The sequence below is a fragment of the Opisthocomus hoazin genome, chromosome 18 (assembly GCF_030867145.1).
Source record: "Opisthocomus hoazin isolate bOpiHoa1 chromosome 18, bOpiHoa1.hap1, whole genome shotgun sequence".
Taxonomy (NCBI): domain Eukaryota; kingdom Metazoa; phylum Chordata; class Aves; order Opisthocomiformes; family Opisthocomidae; genus Opisthocomus; species Opisthocomus hoazin.
The window spans coordinates 5,515,044-5,533,712 of record NC_134431.1 but is presented as its reverse complement, the minus strand read 5'-3'; the positions used below and the strand labels follow the sequence as shown (position 1 = coordinate 5,533,712).

Below are 18,669 nucleotides of genomic sequence, written 5' to 3'. Positions count from 1 at the left end.
CACTGGTTTCAGCTGCAGCCGTAACTTCTAAAGCCCTTTTGGATGTCACATCCAGGGCCTCAGCTCAGGGCCCACACACATAAGAGTTAGTTCTCACCTGCCAAAACTTGGCTTGAACAACTCACCCAGAACCATTCGGGGACTCGGTTACAGAAATAAGACATCACACATTTAACACTCCTCCTCCCTCCGACTTGTACATTATCAACTTTTTTAGCACCTACAAGTCATACATGACACTTGCAGTTGAGGTGGGGTTTTTTTGTTTGGTTCCTTTTTTAAATATTATGCACTCCCTGCTTGTCCCCAGGTTAGATCAAGTCTAAACACATATTGGGGGAGGGGAGCAGTCTGGAGGGGGACACAATGCAGTCGTGCAATCTTGAATTCACCATAATGCTGCTGCTATTTAATAGATATGCAACAGATTTAATCAGATGAATTAAAAACAGTTGAGAAGCATTAGTGTGTGTTAACATCACTTACTCTTATTATATGCTAAATACAGCATCCAATTTTTTCTTGCTATACCTCCTCCTCTTATCCCTCTTCAACAGCATTACAAGAAACTTAGAAATTTAGAGGAAAAAAGCCTGCAGTGGATTATTCAATTTTTTTTCTTGGAGAACGCAGCACTTTTTTCCTCTACAGAAAACAGTAAATTATTTTGTCCTATCTAAATTAAAATGACTCAGGCAACAGAGTTTCCACCATTTCCTTTGGGACACAATTCCACAACCTCCTGGATCTGCAATAAGATTTTCCTAAAGCTCAAAGTAAATTATTCTCTTGTATTAATCTTTCTATTGTTCTTGGTACACATTAAATAATACACCTTTCTTCCCCTTCCTTTCCTCCACGGTGCAGTCCCTTTCACAGCTCCGCTCTCAGTCACAGGTCCAGAAGCTAAATGCATTTAGATATTGTAAATCTTTGCTCAAAAGTGGAGAAACTGCTGTCACTTGCAGGTACTTTCAATACTTTAATTTGCCACTCTCAGGAATAAGATGATGTTCAGGGCTGAGGGGAATATTGCAGACAGAAAAAAAATCCCAGACATGCACTTTTTTAAACTACATACACAGCAGGTGGCATATTCTGCTTTTAATGTACTTGCTTCTTTTCAAATTCAAATTCAGTTGCATGCAAATATGATGTCAATTGTCAGTTCTCTCACTCATTAATCACTCCCAGATTTCTCATCCACTCAGAATAACTTTGTATACATTTACTCTGGATCTATATTGCAATATTGCAATACTTTCCAAGATTGGGGCTAAATTTATGCTTACAATTCTGAACTCTGACATTATTTCTCCACTTGGAAGTTGTTTCAATTTTACTTTCATTACAAAAAAAAAAAAACTTACGAAGGAGCTACTTCTAAGTTTCTCCTGAACTTTAACAAAAATTGTATCTGAGGTCAGATCCCAATGAGTAATCTTTCTGCCATCCCCTATCCTGTAGGTAGATTGTTATATGCTGTATAATCCAAATGCTCATTCTGTACTCTCTTCAGAAATTTTGACGTGAATTACACTCGGCAAGCAGGAGACACACCAAGCTCGTACCGTGTATTGATACCACGACTGTTGCTTCCTGCACACTCCAGGTCCCAAACCTCTTCAAGTCGGCCTGAAGTCAGACACCATTGGGAATACGCTAAGTGACACAAAGAAATTTCATACTACTTTGAGTGAAACTCTTATTTCTCATTTATTTAGCATTCTGTGAGCAATAGAAGCTCATCAGCACAGAGCTTTTGGGGAGAGTGGGGTGCAATAACACAATATAATAGCTCTTCTCATCACCACGGACACAGGAGCCAACTGGAACGAAAAGAAAGCCTCTCTAACACACACAAGGAAACAGGGGAGTGATTTAATCTACACAACCGCTAAGTGACTTTCAAACACCACCAAGGCTTTGATCCAAAACATTGCTTCTCAGCCATTTTGAGAAATCATTTTGTATTATTGCTAGAAAATCAGAGTGCAAAACAGATGTCCAGCACAGCTATTCTCAGCATACTGATTCTTTACAGTAAACATGCACAGAAATGTAAATAGGGACATTATGGAGCATTAAAAAAGAAATTTTGGCACATGAAAAAGATTTAATATTAAAAGAAGTTGAGAGTTTACTTTGAGAGCGATATTTTTGCTTCCTAGGTTCATTTAAGGACAATTAATTATACTTTCTTATTTTTTACAGGCTCTGGCCTTGACAGTCTCCAGGGTTATCCCTGTGCCAACAAAGACAGCATATTTGTTTATTCCCAAGCTTTCCGCTTCTCTGATTATTGCTACCACGTGCTGATATCTGTTAGTACATACTAACAGCATATACTAACTAGTACATACTAACCATCTCCCATTTTTTAATCATAAAAATATATTTACTGTTTGTCTAGGAGACCCTATTGCTAACAAAAATATTTATTCAGGAAGATGGAGCAGTGTTTTGACCACCACTTTCAGAGTAGAAATCCCTTTTAAAAAGTACACATAACACTTCTTACAAGTTTTATTGCAACTTATTATTTTGTGCTAGATTATATAGATTTTTTTATCCCATTCCTGCTGGAATGTTTGAATCAAAAACTACAGGGGAACTGTTTGTTATAGAACAACTGTTTTCTTAAAAAAAAGAAAATCAATTTTCAGATCACATTTGTAGAAACCTTTCAGCTGGTCTTAGATTTAACGAAATCTCTCTCCCTCCCCCAAAAGGCTGAACAGGAGATCCAGTTCAGCTATGCAGCATCACCCCCGGCAATAACTACCCACATGTGTCTGTACACAGGAGTAACATGAAATCACTGTCCAGGAGCCAGCTGGCCATCCCTGCCTCTTTCCCTCTTTTTTGCAGGCAGGACGCAAGCAGATCGCTGCAGGGTGCCTCCCGAGAGATCCCTTTGCCCTAAAGGGAGTGAGTCAGTGCTGGCCATGAACTGCCAGACCATAGGAGCTCCCAGAGCTGGAAGCCACCAGTCTGAAAGTCAAATTTATCAGAAGGTCACATCCTGTTGAGTCAGAGCCAATAACACAACAAAAAGGTCTGCTCCAAACCAACAACAAACTTCAGAAAAAAATTAACGGGAAGGAGCAAAGATGAATAATTGGCTTTAGCTTACTGATGGACATGACTACTTCTGGATATTTAATTTTGTTTTGCTGCTGCACAAAACTGTGCATCACATCTGGGCTGCCTGGCACAGGCTCCGAACTGAGCCCAGCGACATGCTAAGGCACCCAAGCATAGGTGCTATCCCAATGGGCTACTCTGGTACAGACAGCAATGTATTTCAGAGGGCAAATACATCCAACTTTTTTCCTTTTGCATGCTTATTCTTTTTCATTTTACCAAAATAAACAGCGTGCAACTGTAGTGTGAACACAGGAACAGATCTCCAAAACATCAGTGGAGCTAGAGTAACAACAGGGAAAACTGCTGCTATCATATTCTTTATCATATTTGAAATAGTACCCACAAGCAAATTTAATGTATCAATCTCCTACAGTTTTCTAAGCAAACCTAGAATGGGATACTAGTCAATTCAAAATATTCATATTAGTTTGGTCTGTGGAGACACATGCTCAATGAGTTTGGGAAAACGTGAAGGTAAAACTAAGGAAGGACAATGAAAACCAGGCACTGCACCCCATGTTTCTGCCTAAGGACCAAAATTTGCAGCAACAAGCTATCCAGCAATAACTTCGGCTGCCAGTTAACTCGCAGGAAGGGAGACAGAGATGATGGCAGCGACAACCATCCTCCCAAGCCTGCGAGCATCAGGAACAGCAGCCGATCTCTGAGCTTAATTTCATGTCTGCTTCCTCACTGTGTCCATCCTGTCAGGCTCCTCTTCCCTTTCATGTCTTCTTTCATACTTTCTCCCTTCCTCTTCCTATTGCTATAATCTCATCATACTCGCCTTCTCATCACCTTCTCCGTAACCAACCCCCCACCCAAACACACCAGCACCTTGTCAGCTGCCACCCTTGCTGCTTGGCTGCAACACTGCTCCCGTTTCTTCTGTTGTTTTTCTCTTGTACAAGTGCAAGATGAAAGCGTTCTTCAGGGTACAAAAATGAGTCATTTGTGCCTCTGAAGCATTTAACACAGTTGGCTCTTCAGATGTTTTAGAGTTACTATACAATAAAGCAATCACATTAGGTTTAACAAACAATAGAGAAAAAAAGGGACTTTCTATTAAAGATGCTCACTAGGAGAGATGACTTGATACTGTTACAAACTGACAATTGCCTATCAAGTCCAGAATGAGAAGGAAGATAACGAGCTCTTCTGCTCAGCCAGCTTCCAAACACACCCAAGCCAATAGCTAGACAAAGTGGCTCCCCTGCTAGGACAGAAACACGAGCACATACTCCTCTTGCAAAGAGGTGGACTTGCACAGAAAACACTAGAAAGAGCTAACGAACATTCATATCGGCGCTTCTCAGTTCTTAGGACAAAGAGAACCAAGCAGAAAAAATTTTTGACATCACCCCAACTGCAATCAGATGTGGAGTTATACATACACAGCCTCTCAGCTTAGGGTGGGTTTTTTTGGGGGGAGGGAGGTATTCAGGGTTGTTGGTTTTGGGGTTTGTTTTTTTTTTGGGGGGGGGGGTGTTTGGGGTTTGTTTTTTTACATGTACCTCTTTCAGCCACACACTTCTGAAGAAAATACCAAAACAAGAAGTATTTCCCCAAGAAACAAGTGATTGCAGTGGAAATACATAACACTTTACAGTTTCCTCAACAACTGTTTCTATGAGAGCACTGAATTCACACCTAGGAACACGGAATAAGATTTGAGCTGCCAGCACATAAATGGGTGCACATTGACAGAAAATCCCTATTCTGGAGAAATGAACCATCAAGCACAGCAGCCTCCCATCTTGCTGACAGAAGGGCTCTTCTGCTTATCCAGCAAATACTGCCGCAATTCCAGTAAATGTATTTCGAAAGGAAGACAGACCCATCTATAGCAGTCAAATTGCTTTAATTCCCTGCTTCCTCCCCCGCTTCATCTTCATGCCCTACTTCTACTGGGTGGTCACCACCACACATGCTCTCTGCCAAGCAACACTTTTACCAGCCTTCATTATCTTATTAAATAAACAAAATCTTGTGGCATCAATACCATTCCCAATTCCATGCTTTTACATTAAAAAAAGAACTTGAAAGCCCGTTATTGAGGAGCTGACCTTTGAGTCAATACTAAGGGAATGAAGATTCATACGCTCGCAGATTAAGGTCACTCCAGTAATTGACACCTTCAGCAGTACTGGAGTCAGAAGCACAGTATTTTCAAGCATATCATCCCCAGTACACTGGCCTACTTCTACTCTAACAGGTAATGATATTTTCTTCAAATTCAAAGAGACAGATTCACCTCAACATAAAAACAGATAAACCCAAGGTTAAGTTGTAATACTCTTAATGATGTTGTTGTTTACAACATTGCAGAGGACAAGTAGTGAAACAGCCCTCCTTTGCTCAAGGTAGAGCTGAATTAGCAGCCAAGAGCTGCTTCTCAGTTTTTTAATATAGTCACCACCCCAGGAATAAAGCTGAGATTATGACAAGAATGTACGTGAAAAAAGCATGGTAAACAGTTTCCTCTGTTACATCAGGTGTAAAGACATTTCACCTAACAAAACACGAGATTCGGGATACTTATAAGCATTTCCAGTACAAAGGAAACTGCGTTAAGAGGTTTGCATAACCATAGGCTGCTCAGGCTGCAGCACTGATGTGTGCCCACACAACATCATCAGCTGTCAAACCTCACAGCCTTGCTGAAAGATGAACTCAAAAATCATGGAACAAGAGCCAGGTCCCATCCTCCTCAAATTCGCAAGCAGCTCAATCATTCTTCAATGCCATGAGCTGCACTGCTTCAGACTGTGGCAGAATTCACCAAGTTGGCTTGAATTCCCAAGCCTGCAGTCCCAGAGAGATTGAGCTGGAGAAAAGAAGATATCAAGCAGCTGGTCTTGGATTGATTTACAAGCAGTAGTTCAAAGAAAACAAGAAAGACAAAGGAGACAAAGCACTAAGGAGGCTTGCTCTTCCTGGGGGTTCCTGTCCTGTTTAGCAGGTCTTGTTCATGGAGTTGGGTATGCTTGTGCTCCCCAGAATTAGATCATCTTCACCTGCAGAATTAAATAACACTTACAGCCTTCCTTCTCCAGAGCTCCTTGTTTTAACTAACTTCTAAGCATTTCCTTCTGGAATGTGCAATGCCCTGCCCATCCAGCTTGCAAAGTATCCAGCATCTCTGAACTGTGCTGTAATAGATAGGATGTGTTTATCGGATATTAAAAAACAAGTGGGTCTAATTAAATGATTTATAGTCCGATTAAGACATAGTAGTTGTCTCTTCCACCACAAAGATATACGATCTTTAGAGCTTGCAATAATGAGAACTAGAATCAATTGCTTGTTATGTAATTACGAGTGTACAGAAAGACAGGGTCAGGTTCTAAGAAGTCCTTTCTGGTGCCATCAACACTCACCTTGTTTGCATGCCTGCTTTGGGGTGTATCAGGTTGCTCTTTTCCTTTGGGTTTTCCTGGAAAGAGCAGGGTGGTGGGAGACAAGTGGCATTGAAAAGTGAGAGGCAACGCTAACTTTTGTGCTAACCAGCATAAACAAGGAGAGCACCATCAGGAGTAAAATTTAGACTCATAGAATGGGTAAGGGTTGGAATGGTCCTTAAAGATAATCTGGTTCCAACCCCCCTGCCACTAGCAGGGACATCTTCCACCAGACCAGGGTGTTCAGAGCTCCATCCACACTGGCCTTGAACCCTGCCAGGGAGGGGGCAGCCACAGCTTCTCTGGGCAACCTGGGCCAGTGTTTCACCACCCTCATGGGGAAGAATTTCTTCCTAATATCTAATCTAAATCTGCCCTCTTAGTTTCGAACCGTTCCCCCTTGTCTTACCAATTTGAGAACAAGGAAACATGAACAGTACCAGAAAAGAGGTGACTCTTGGCCAAATACACTGTCCTAAGTGAGCCAAGTAATGCTGCTCCATAAAATGTTCAGAAATACCATGAAAGCCAAGCGCACCATATTCTTCTCAAGAATGACAACACAAAGCCAAGAAATGTCAACTCGCGAGCTGTGCTTCGGGGAAGCGGAGCCCTCTGGTACAGAGGCAACGGGAGGCACAGGAGGTTTCTCATCGCAGCAGGAAATCTGGACTACAACTTGGGTCAGTTTCTGACAGCAGGCGAGCCCTGTATGCCACTGTTCTTAAATTCTCTGCAAGGAAAGCCTCATCTATGAATGTACAGACAAGCGCATTTTAGAGGCTTCGTTACATATTTGATCTGTGCATTACAAGACACCAAGGAAACAGACTGAAGCAGTTGCCATAAAAAATTAAGAAGTCTCTCTCTAAAGGACATATGCTTTATATAGCAATACACACACGCGCACTCCTGCTGCTCGTCACCCAAACATCAGAAGTTTTCATGAATGTTAACTAGGCTTCAGTATTTCTATAGCAAATTAGATAACTATTATTGCTCTTATTGTTCACATTAGTGAGCAAACTCGTACATACCTCAATCAGATTTTAGTAGGTGGATTTCAGACAGCATCTGACTTTTATTTTTAATTAGGGCCATGTTAAGTTAGTCTCAGATTTGCTCATTGACAAAATATTTAAGCTCCTGTGCTAACATTGCACACCTCTCCAATTCTACATTCAGCACTTCCCATTCAAGCAAAGAACAATACCTGCCAATACACACTCATTTACCTCACCTATGAAATTACAATGAATATTACCAGAGGCATAAAACAACTATTATGATAAATAATGAGCTTAAAAACCCCCGTACACATACAGAGAATCAGAGAGACACTGATCCTTCTGTGCAGAATGTTATTCAAAAGAAGGATTGTCAGCGCAATGCTGAACAGATCAATTTATTCCTCTTTCTTCTCTCCACTTAGATTCTTGTATACAAAAGTAATTGTTCCTATAAGGAACAACCCTTGTCCATATCTTTTGAGGTTCGCAAAACCTCAGACCTACATCTTTACCACTACACGGGTTTCCGTGGTAACAGCTGATGGTGCCTTCTAAAAAATGCTATAATATTCTACAAGAATCATTGCCACGATATTAATGAAAACTAGGGCACATGGGCCTGCACATTGAGTTTAGCAGACAAAGTACAATTAAACAAGAAAAGCAGAGCTGAGGGACTTTCAGAAGAATGGATGGTAAAAAGGGGCTCCACATTTGTAGAAGGGAAGGATTATCACTCGGATTCACAAATGCCTTTATACACACAGTGACCTTTCATCGTCACTGTCAGAACTGGCAGTTTCACAACATCACCTTTATAATATTAATTGTTTATGTATTAGAAAACAAATCAAGCCAGTGAGGAATGAAAAATAAAGTTGAATTGTAGTGCTAACAGCTCCCCAGAGGGAGTGAAAAGTGATTACAGAGTTAAATGGCTGCATTGTTAATAATTGCCACCGAGTAGCTTGCTCAGAAACACCCATTTTTCATTGTCAATTTACTGATAGAAAATCTGTGAGTAAATGAACTCATCTTCCCCTCAAAAATCCTACAGTTTACTCCCTTGCTCCCCTTCCATCTTCCCTCCTCTCTGAATGAGCCGTGTGGGATGACCTATCAGTTGCCATAACTTTGTGAATCAGCAGCAGCCTTTAAAAGCAAACAGTTACAAGTCCAAACGTTCTGTGAAACAAGGAGCAGGATAAGGAAAAAATTAAAGTGAACATTGATATCGTAAGAGAAACGAGGGTCCAAGTAATCTGGTTTTGAGGTGAACAGTCCCAGTGTAAACCCACTGTCCTACTTTACCCCGAATGCTTTTTCACAGCTGCCGATGACTTTAACCTCTCTGTTCTCCACTTTTTTTTCCTCTAAAAACTCACACAAAATGTACTGTAGCAAAGTGCACAGCAACCGCGGGAATGCTCCACGTATTTGATGGGAAAAAACTGCACACGGGCTTCAAGCAAAAAAACTTCCCATAAGCAAAGTTGCTTAATTTCTGCAAACCTGAAAGAATCAGCAATTATTAGAATTACCTGGTGTTACTTCTGTCTCTTCTATGGCAAAGTAGAGGAATTAAATTAGTAGCTGACCCTAAAGCTAGCAAAAAGTTTAGAACCTTGAAAGCATACCTTCAATTATAAATAAATACTGAGACTGGAGGCAACTGAAAGTAATTGCTGTGGAGAATAAATAGAGCAAAACAAAAATTACATAAAGAAATAAGCATTAACCAGCTCCCTCAATGCAAAACTAGGCATTCTAGGTAGAAGCCATCTGTGTTCTGCTGCTGCCTTGTAGTATTTCTAATTTTGCACGTTGTGGAGAATATGAAGAAGCAGCAGCAGCTGCGCAAGTTGGGTAGGAATTGAATACCATTTTGCCTTCACTTGGGGCTTGCCTATTTCTTAGCCTATCATATAAGCAAATAAATCAAAAAACCCAGCCAATTTCTTGCACAGTGATTTTTTTGGGGGGGATGTTTAACAACAGGCTGCCGAATAAACGCATTAGGCTGTGGAAAACGCGTCCGTCGGCAGCAGACAGGAGGTGTTTGCCTCCGGATAGCTGTGGAGACAGCACCACCCGATGGAAGACGCACGGCTGGCCAGAACTCCAGTCTCCCAAACTTCACTGGCCTTTTCGAGACGAAGCGCATCTGGAAAGCTTTGCTTTTTACGATAAAAATATCAGCTCTACGGACAAAGCCCAGACCACCACACTTCACACCAGATACATAGCTTAAGAGGAGAAAAGTTTCTTTTAGCTTCCTTCGTTAATAGAAGCAGCTCAGAAAGCATGATTTATTAAAATAAGTTCCTCTGAATTTGAATAGTAAGGCATGCAGTGAAATAGGAGGTGAAGGGCGATACTAATGATTAGGAAATCTCACAGTTGCTGTTCCCCCCAAACTGATGATTAAAACAATATTTCCAGAAAGCCATGAAATATTATGACAACATCTGGTTAATCCCTGAATTTACATGTGTTTAGCTCATATTACATTACTGTTTCCCTCAAGTCTTTTCTGCCCTCTTAGAAGTTTCCCATTTTCATAGAAAACTCTTTTTTCTAAGCATCTGGGCTAAATGATTCATCAAAAGGCAAGGATCTAATCTCAACTGATATGACAAGTGTCAAGAACAGGAAGACTCAGTTGGGAGAGAGAGAAAAAGAAGAAAAAAAAAATCAAAATAGCTCCACATATTGCTTACTCAAGGAAGCAGCTATTTAACTAGGTTAGATTTCCCAGCCTTTCTAATAAATCTGTGGGTCTGTGCAGTTGCCTAGCAATGTAAACAAGATCTCTTGGCAGCATGGGACCGGTGACAGTGTCTGCTCCCCAGGGCTGAGCGGGGGGCTCCGCTGCCCACCCAGCCCTCCGCACCCCAAACTTTCAAGCCACGCTGCACTGGAGGGATCAGCTAAAGGGACAGGCAGGGCTCAGCACCTCCTACGCTCCGCACGATTTCTGGTTTAAAGCGGGGAGACGGGAGTCACTCGAGCTCTCGGTCTTAACTGAGATGAGCTAAACTTTGGAGGTATGAAACCAAGTCTCAAGCACTGAGGTTTATCCCTACAAAGCAGTATTGCACAGGGAATTTTTGCTCGTCTTAAATATATAGATGGGAGGAAAAACAGAAGATAAAACATCCTTAGAAAGCTAAAGTCAGGAGAGAAGAAACTTACAACTGTATTTTTTAATGTTAAAAAAACTACAGCGAGAAAATTAACACCACCTTAAAAGATCCAATGGACAAACAAAGCCATCACGTATCTTCACTTTACCTATAAAACAGCCCAAGAGGAGAACACTAGCTTCATAAGCACCTGTCATCTTCAAGTAATTCGAACTATGCCTGGAGGAGCTTGCAGGAGGGGGGAAAATAGCCGGCTACTATTAACGTACACATGCCAGGGAGCAAAGTATTCCTCCACATGAGAGTGACAGAGGGCGAGACAGCTGGGAAGGAGCCAGCCCGAGTAGCTGAGCTCCCCCGAGAAAGTTACTTGAGCTGCGAGGTGCAAGGGCAGAAAGAAACCTGCCGCTAAACTCCCGAGAGCACCCCGACCCCTGCGCCCGCCGCGAGGGGAGACGCAGCGACCCCCGCCGCGCACCCCGCAGAGCCAGCCAACTCCCCCCTCGCACAAACCACGGAAAGGGCTCAAATGTCGTGAACCCCGGAATAAAAAGGCGATGCTTCCATCTCCCACCACTCCCAACCGCCTGAGGAGCGACAACTCCCCCACCCCCCCCCAGCCCGAGGCAGGGACACCGCGGGGGTCCCCGCAGAACCCGGCCGAGCTCCCCGCAGCCCGGCTCGCTCCAGAAACCCGACTTCTAAACCCTCCCGCTCCTTCCCCGCCGAGCAGCCGCCTCCCGAGGGGCGATTCCACCCGCTCCTGCGGGACCGGAGGCTTCAGGCTGCCGGGAGGAGCGGCGGGGGACGCCCGGGGAGCCGGGGCACCGGCCGGCACTCACCTGCGAAGACCTGTCCCTCCGCCTTGGGCAAGAGCTGCAGGAGAAAGGCGATCGCGGCGAGCCCGGTCATCCTTCCCCGGAGTTCACCGGCCCCCCCCGCCGCCGCTGCGCCGCTGCTTCCTTGCAAATATCCCCGGCATCGGTGGGCTCGGCCGAGGCGGCGGCAGCCCCGCAGCCGCTGTGCTGCGCGCGGAGGAGACGCCGAAAGTGGCGGGGGGGGGGGCGGGGGGCGGGCGGGCACCCCCCCCCAGCCCAGCGCCGGGCGCGCCCGCGCAGAGCCGGCCCCGCTGCCCCGCCGCGACGAGGGCAGCAGCCCCCGCGCCCCCTCCCACGCCGTCAGAGGCTTCCTCGGCGGCGGGGCTGGGGGCTGCGCTTCAGGCTCTGTATTTTTTTTTTTTAATCCCTATTCAAGCCCAGCTGCACGTGCAAAAAGAAAAAAAAAAACCGCTGCTCTCGGTAACGGCTGGAGCGCAGCATCTCGCCGGCAAAGCCCGGTTTGCTGCGGGGCTGGCGGGTAGCGGCAGGGTGTTGCGTTACCCAGGGAGGGAGGGAGGGAGCGACCCTCTGCCGGGGCCAGCCGGGCGGGGAGCTGCGGGTTTCGGAGGGGCTTTGTCAGGGCGGCTGTCACGAGCAGCTCACAGGCGTTTGCAGCTGAAAATAGTAATTTCCATGATTATTCGCTTTACTTCGGAGGGAGTTAACCACTAAATATCTAATCACACCGCGTACTGCTGCGCTCCTGGGCTTCACACACAGGCAGAGACCCAATCTTGCACAGCGTTCTGAAAATCGCTTTCCACTGGCAACTTCTTTAGCAAAGAAAGGAGGAAAAAAAAAAAAGCCCGAAAAAGGAGACCTCTCAATATCAATCACCCGCCCGAGCTCGAATTAGCACGGGAAAAGCAAAGCGAAAACCACCCGGATAAAGCCCCTGTTCAGTGTTCGGCACAGCCGGGAACTGTTTTAGGCAGCAGCTCAGGCCTCGGCAGCATTCCCGCAGTGCCTTGGGGTTAACGGAACACTGTTCCCCCGTTAAACCCCGCACGGCGCTCGGAGCCATCCAGCCCCCCCCCCCTCCCCGGGCTGGGCTCCGCTCCCCTCGCTACTGCCGAGCACGGCGCCGCAGCCCGCCCGTAGGGGGCGGTGTTGCACCGGCGGTGGCCCCGGCCGGGCACCCCCACTGCCCCCCCCCCCCCCCCCCCCCCCCGCATGCCCCCGGGCTGGCGGGGTCGGTCCTGGCGGCACGGGCCCCCCACCAGCAAGACCCCCCTCCTCCCCCCCAATTTCGTGTTCTGCTCTGGCCCCGACCCAAACCGGGAGCGGAACTGCGCCGTTAACACCAGTTTGCATTTGAAGCTACTGGTTTGCGTTTGACCCGAGCTAACCGAGAGCTCCGGGGACCGAAGTCACACAACACGAAGCTGATTTCCTCCCAGGGCATTGGAAGCCTCCGGGGGTCCCCGACGCGCTCCTACCTGGGGCAGGGACCACAGCCCCCCCCACCCGTGCTGCTGCAAGGCAGCCGGGCGAGGGCTATCAGCTGGGGGCCGGGGGTGTTTGCTGGCCAACACAAAGCACATGCCTTGCCACCCCCGTAACCAGCTCACCTGCAAGGAGCAGAAAAAAAGACTCAAAAAATGTGTGGTGTTCCTCAGGTGAGGCTTGTGAGCTTCTCACTGAAGGGCCAAGCTTGACTTCTTGAAGTCACCACTGAAGAATTTCACTTTGCAACCCTTGTCCAGTGAGGTGAGAGCCCTGCCCTGGTAGCCAAGGTCCACATAACGGACAAAACATCAGTTTGCTACGGATACTCCCCCCTCACCATCCCTATCCAGAGCCGAGTTTGAGAGCAGGTCCAAATATCTCACTCAAAAACACATCCCCCAGTTCAAAAACAGCCCAACCGCCACCGAAACATGGGCCTTTCTTCAGGTGTCAGCATCACTTCACAAATTACAGTGTGCCACTATCTTTTCAGTAAAAGGACACTCACAAACAAGTATACAATTAGAGATAAAGGGAAAGCAGAGAACAGAACAGCAAGAAGAAAACATCACTAAGTAGGCTGCTTGGTAGTAGAAAGGATCCAGCCAGCACAGTAGGCACAAACTGCTGGGGGAAAAAAAAAAACCAAACCTGTGTCAATGCAAATTGCTTGAACAATAACAGAGCCTTGAAACACAGAGATGGTGCTGGTAAGAAGTGAGGAAAACGGTAGCAAAGAACAAGCTGTAAAAAACCCTATCCTAAATCAAGTGATCACCAGTTGTTCCTATATAAACTAAAGGGAAGGAACAAAAGCAAGTCTGGAGTTCAGGTTCAGAACGACAAAAAATTGATAAGCTAAGTAATTTACTGAAGTCCAAGGAACAGAAAGCAGAGAAGCTTAATACCTCTTCCAAGGAAAGGCATCAACCTAAGAAAAATCTGTGTCATAAGCAAGGTGAAGAAAGGTAGAAGATCCTTACCTCTACCTGGCTAAAGCAGCAGGAGGTTAGAAATAAACAATCTGCAAGAACCTGGAAGAAGGACTGATTGGAAGAGAACTGTGTCTTAGACATCAATTAGTGTGAAGCCAAACATTAGGCTGAACTAAATCAAGCTAAAACCTTATAAAGGATTATCTGAATACAAAAACCACTTTCTTGTGAGAGGAAAATATAGAATAAGATAAGATGCAGTATTACAGCAGCGAGGACAGGATAAACTAAAATCACGCAGATATTAGAACAAAACCTCAAACCCTGAAGTGAATATTTCAGTCAGATTTCTGTTGATGACAACACTGAACTGGCAATAAGCTAACTGCAGAAGCAGCACAGTGTCCACCCTGAAAAATGGAAATGCAGTATGGTCAACTCTGGAGCCACTCTACAGCTACCTGACAGGAGGCTGTAGTGAGGCGGGGTTTGGTCTCTTCTCACAGGTAACTAGCAATAGGATGAGAGGCAATGGCCTCAAGTCACATCAGGGAAGGTTTAGATAGATATTAGGAAAAATCTCTTTACTGAGTGGTCAGGCACTGGACCAGGCTGCCCAGGGCAGTGGTGGAGTCCCCATCCCTGGAAGCATTCAAAAACTTGTAGATATGGCACTTCAGGACTTGGTTTAGCAGGCACAGTGGTGTTGGGCTGACAGTTGGCCTTGATTATTTTAGAGGTCTTTTCCAGCCTTAATGGTTCTATGATCTTCAACTGTGTACAAGGATTTTGGTAGGAAAAAACCCCATAAAACTATGAAGGAAGAAAGTAAAGCTACATTAAAAGAAATAGGGTTGAATACAACATTGATATTCAAAAGGACGTTAAGCAGATTCAAACTTTGTTAAAAAAAAGTAATTTCATAAGTAAGCCAAATGCAACCAGGTCCCATCTATCACAGTTCTACCAGAACATCGAAGAGCACATAGGAAAATAGGCAATACTACAGAAAACATATGCAGCAATGAACAGCCCTAAAACGGAAAGTCAACAAGATGTAGAGCTGCAAGCAGAGATCACAGGGACACAAGGTTAACAGGTTCTTTTAGAGTCTTGCTAAAGTTTCATTTTTACATTAACACCATTGGTTGTCTTCCAATGAAACATACTGACTACAATGCCAAAGGATATCGGTAACACAATAGGATTGAAGTAGTCTTTAGACAACATCTTTCAGGACTGGAAGTATAGCAGCGGGATGAAATCTAACTATAAAAATCCAAAGTTGTATCACTGGAGAAGGACAGTGAGAAAACATGCTGCAGATCAGGAGTGTCTTATACCCTCAGCATAACTCCTTGACAGCCAAGGAAACCCCAGGAATCCAACCAGGGCCAGGATATTGGTTCGGTGATGAACCATCAAGCAAGGGAGAGACAGGCTGTGCTCCAGAACTCCGGCACTAACCAAAAAAAACCACACATAGCTGTATATGCTTTTATGTGATCTGGGGCCTTTGGACCCAACAGAAAGAACTAAAATCTTAAAAATTTGCCTTGCTAGATCTCTATCTTCTGGGCTAACGTGTCTTATTATTTTAAGATTATTTTATAAAAACGGCAAAAGAAGAGTTCTAAGTCTAATCCCATCCTGGTGTATATTATCACAGCCTATTTTGCTATTACTAATAACTCAAGCAGCTTAAAAAAAGAAAACGTTAACGTAAGTTCTGGAGTTTTCTTGAGCCTGTCACTCGAGGCTTCTTGACTCCAGAAAACTGTTCCCTCACTGTGTCAGAGGAGAGAAGAAAACTTAATCCTTAGTTTCACTCACCCACAAATGATGCTGCTTGCCCCTGGAAAACAAAGTGCTAAACAACCCAAGGCAGTGTCATATTGTGCCACTAAATGCACTTAACTGAGAAAACCTATCAAGAAAAAAATCAGCTCGTGGCCTTGAATCAATACGTATGTTTTTGAAGTATTTAACAAACAAGTTAGGCTGTAAACATCCAAGGCTGCTACCAGGCTAGAACAGAAGCATGGAGGAACTCCTCGAATCACCCACAGTGTGTGCACCACCACCTCTCAGATCTCCAGCAGAGCTGAGAGCTCACAGACAGCAGCCAGGCTCCCTCTACCACCTAAAGACAGCACAGTTCCTCTGCCTGAAAATATAAGGAACACTCCACAACCCATGTGCTTCTTTTAAGGACAGGAAAGCATCTTTTTGCAGAGCTACAGGCTTCTTTGCTGGTGCAGAGGTCACCAAAACAGGACTGCCACTCGACTACCTGGGTACAGGCAGATTCCCAGAGCAGCAGGAGAAACATCGTTCCGTCTACGCAGCATCACACCCCCAGTGGGCACATAACAAGACCCTTGTCTTGGAGGGGTTCGGTACACATCAAGATCAGTGCCATCCAATATGGTAAACTATTTTTTGTCCCCCAGGGCAAGCAGTACATAGATGTTTACAAATTAATGCACACACTATTTGCAGCTTCCATTACCCAGCTCCCTATTATGCAGCATCTTCCTCACAAATTAGTCAGCAGGATTCACAGGTAAAGTTTAGAGGGCAGATTAAAGTTTCCACTGCCTTATATTGTGCACTGTAAATTTGGGTTAGAACAGGATCTGTTAAGTTTTCGTTGTCACGGCTGGGCAGAGAGGGGTTAAAGAACCTTGTGCCCTTCTCCTGACATCACTTACAACTTCACCCATCTGGCTTCCCAATTTCAAGTTTTGCTATTAAAAACAAAACCGTCTCCAGCATTGGCTTCAGTTCTCCATACGGGCACACCTGTGTTTACATAGGTACACATGCACATACAGACACTCCACCTCTACAGAAAAGAAACCCATACCACAGCTGTGCACTGCCTTGAATACGGAGGAGTTCGTAGCAGGCTGACTCAATTACTCAGCACTAGAGAGAAGACCTCTGCCCAGTTACCCGTACCCTTGAAGTGGTACCTTGTCTGTTTTTCCACTCCCCCCAAGTTTTCAGCACACTTGCAGATAACCATGTGCACACATACAGATACCAGCTGCTTTTTTTAACCTGGTTACATGATGAAATCATTAATAGATGTCAGACATGTTGGCATTGAGCTCTTACGCATCATCTGCATTAATAAGTTTTTTCCTTCCTGGAAACTAACTGCCAGCCATCTGTTACTCAGAAACACAAGCTCACCTTTACGCACTAACATAACAACACTTTCCAGGAAGCACCAAAGAGGCCTGAATCAAGGAGTTTCTCTCAACAATGCCGTATCGTGGAAAAGCAATATAGCAATGCTGTAGGCAGACACAAGCAAGCAGACACGTACAGCAAGGCAGCAAGACTGAAACAGTCTGAAAACGTCAAACAGCCCAACAGTTCTTCTCCATTAGCAGTGAATTTTGAACTTAAAGTCTTCATCTTGCTATACAACAGAAGGAGGGTCAAAGAACTCTGACAAGAGCCTTGCTAAAACAAAGCACAATTTTTCACAGTTGTAGCTCAATTTGTAGATAAAAATTAATGAAACTGCAGAGACAGCTGTAATGTGCAATATTCAGCTTCCCTGTCTGTAGCTTTCTGTACATTGTTCTGCTTTTAAAAGCCTGAACAGCAGAAGGGCCTGCACGTGGTTCTTCACGCTGGCTGCTGACTTGAGATGGACAAAACCCTGAACCCGGAGAGGGGATATTCCCTGTGGAAAACACCTGAACGGCCTCAGCGGAGAAAGCTCCTCGCATGCAGCTTGAGATGACAGGGACAGAAAAATCAGACCCAGGCAAAAGGGAGCCTGCGTCAGTGGCACAGCTAGGGAGGCTGCAAGGCAGAGCAGGAGCAGATACACAGCCAGGCCTTGAAGAGAATAGAGAGGAATTTCCTAAGCACGTGAAATAGGTACTGCAGCATTTGCAGGAAGCCACGACCTTGTTTGATGAAAGAAAACCTGAAGAATGAGGCTGACCCTGAAGGAACACAGTGGGCCGGGAAAGACTTGCTTGTCCAAACTTCCATTTTTATTCAGTATTTTCCAGATCACTCTGAGCTTTCGCTATCTTTGAAAGTTTGCAATTCTAACAGTGCTAGCTGTAACTTATTTTCAAGGTAAAGAATGAGGGATGCTGGTGTCATTACTGCCACCTTCTGATTCAGTAGTCCCTCACGCACATTCTGCGTGGAATATTTTTCCACTAATTCTATTATTTTTAGCTGTTTCCAAAGCACTGAACAGGTATAGCTTACATTTTACCTGGGTTTCTTTGCTTTTATGTACTGTGATATAATGCAAGATCTAATCCTTGACAGTGCTCGCTTTTCCCATGAAAAGTCTTCAAGCAAGTTATGCCCAACATAAATTTTTCTTGAATCAACACTATGGGGAAATGGGGACCTGGATTAAGCATGCATTATCAGCAGGTGGTTACACGTGTTCTGCACAACTTCCCAGAGAATGCTGCTGTTAAATAGGGAAGCAGCTTCCTTTTCATTAGTCACAAGAAACAGGTTCCTCCAGGTATGGCATAAAATTTGTTGCTGTTTGCCTTGGATAACTCACAGGTTCCGATTGCAATAGAAGGCCCCAGAAAGACATCTGAAAGTGATGTTATATCGTTGTAGATGCCTATCTATTGAGTTATTCAGAAATAGCTGTCAAGTCTGTCAGCTGTAAAGAAGGGAGGCCAAATAGTTGCATT

At 44.7% G+C, this 18,669-nt stretch overlaps 1 protein-coding gene across 8 annotated transcripts in view; it reads right to left on the bottom strand.

Annotated features, from left to right (window-relative positions):
• Positions 1 to 11,764, bottom strand: part of PTPRT (protein tyrosine phosphatase receptor type T) — a 475,971-nt gene extending 464,207 nt beyond the window's left edge. For 5 of the 8 annotated variants that reach the window (XM_075438296.1, XM_075438300.1, XM_075438302.1 and 2 more), the window contains exon 1: positions 11,550 to 11,764. In XM_075438296.1, coding sequence (XP_075294411.1) covers positions 11,550 to 11,619 — 70 coding nt within the window. In that variant the 5' untranslated portion in view covers positions 11,620 to 11,764. The remainder of the gene's footprint in view (positions 1 to 11,549) is intronic. The other 3 variants (XM_075438299.1, XM_075438301.1, XM_075438303.1) reach the window with 1 other exon arrangement.
• Between the last annotated feature and the right edge of the window lie 6,905 nt (positions 11,765 to 18,669).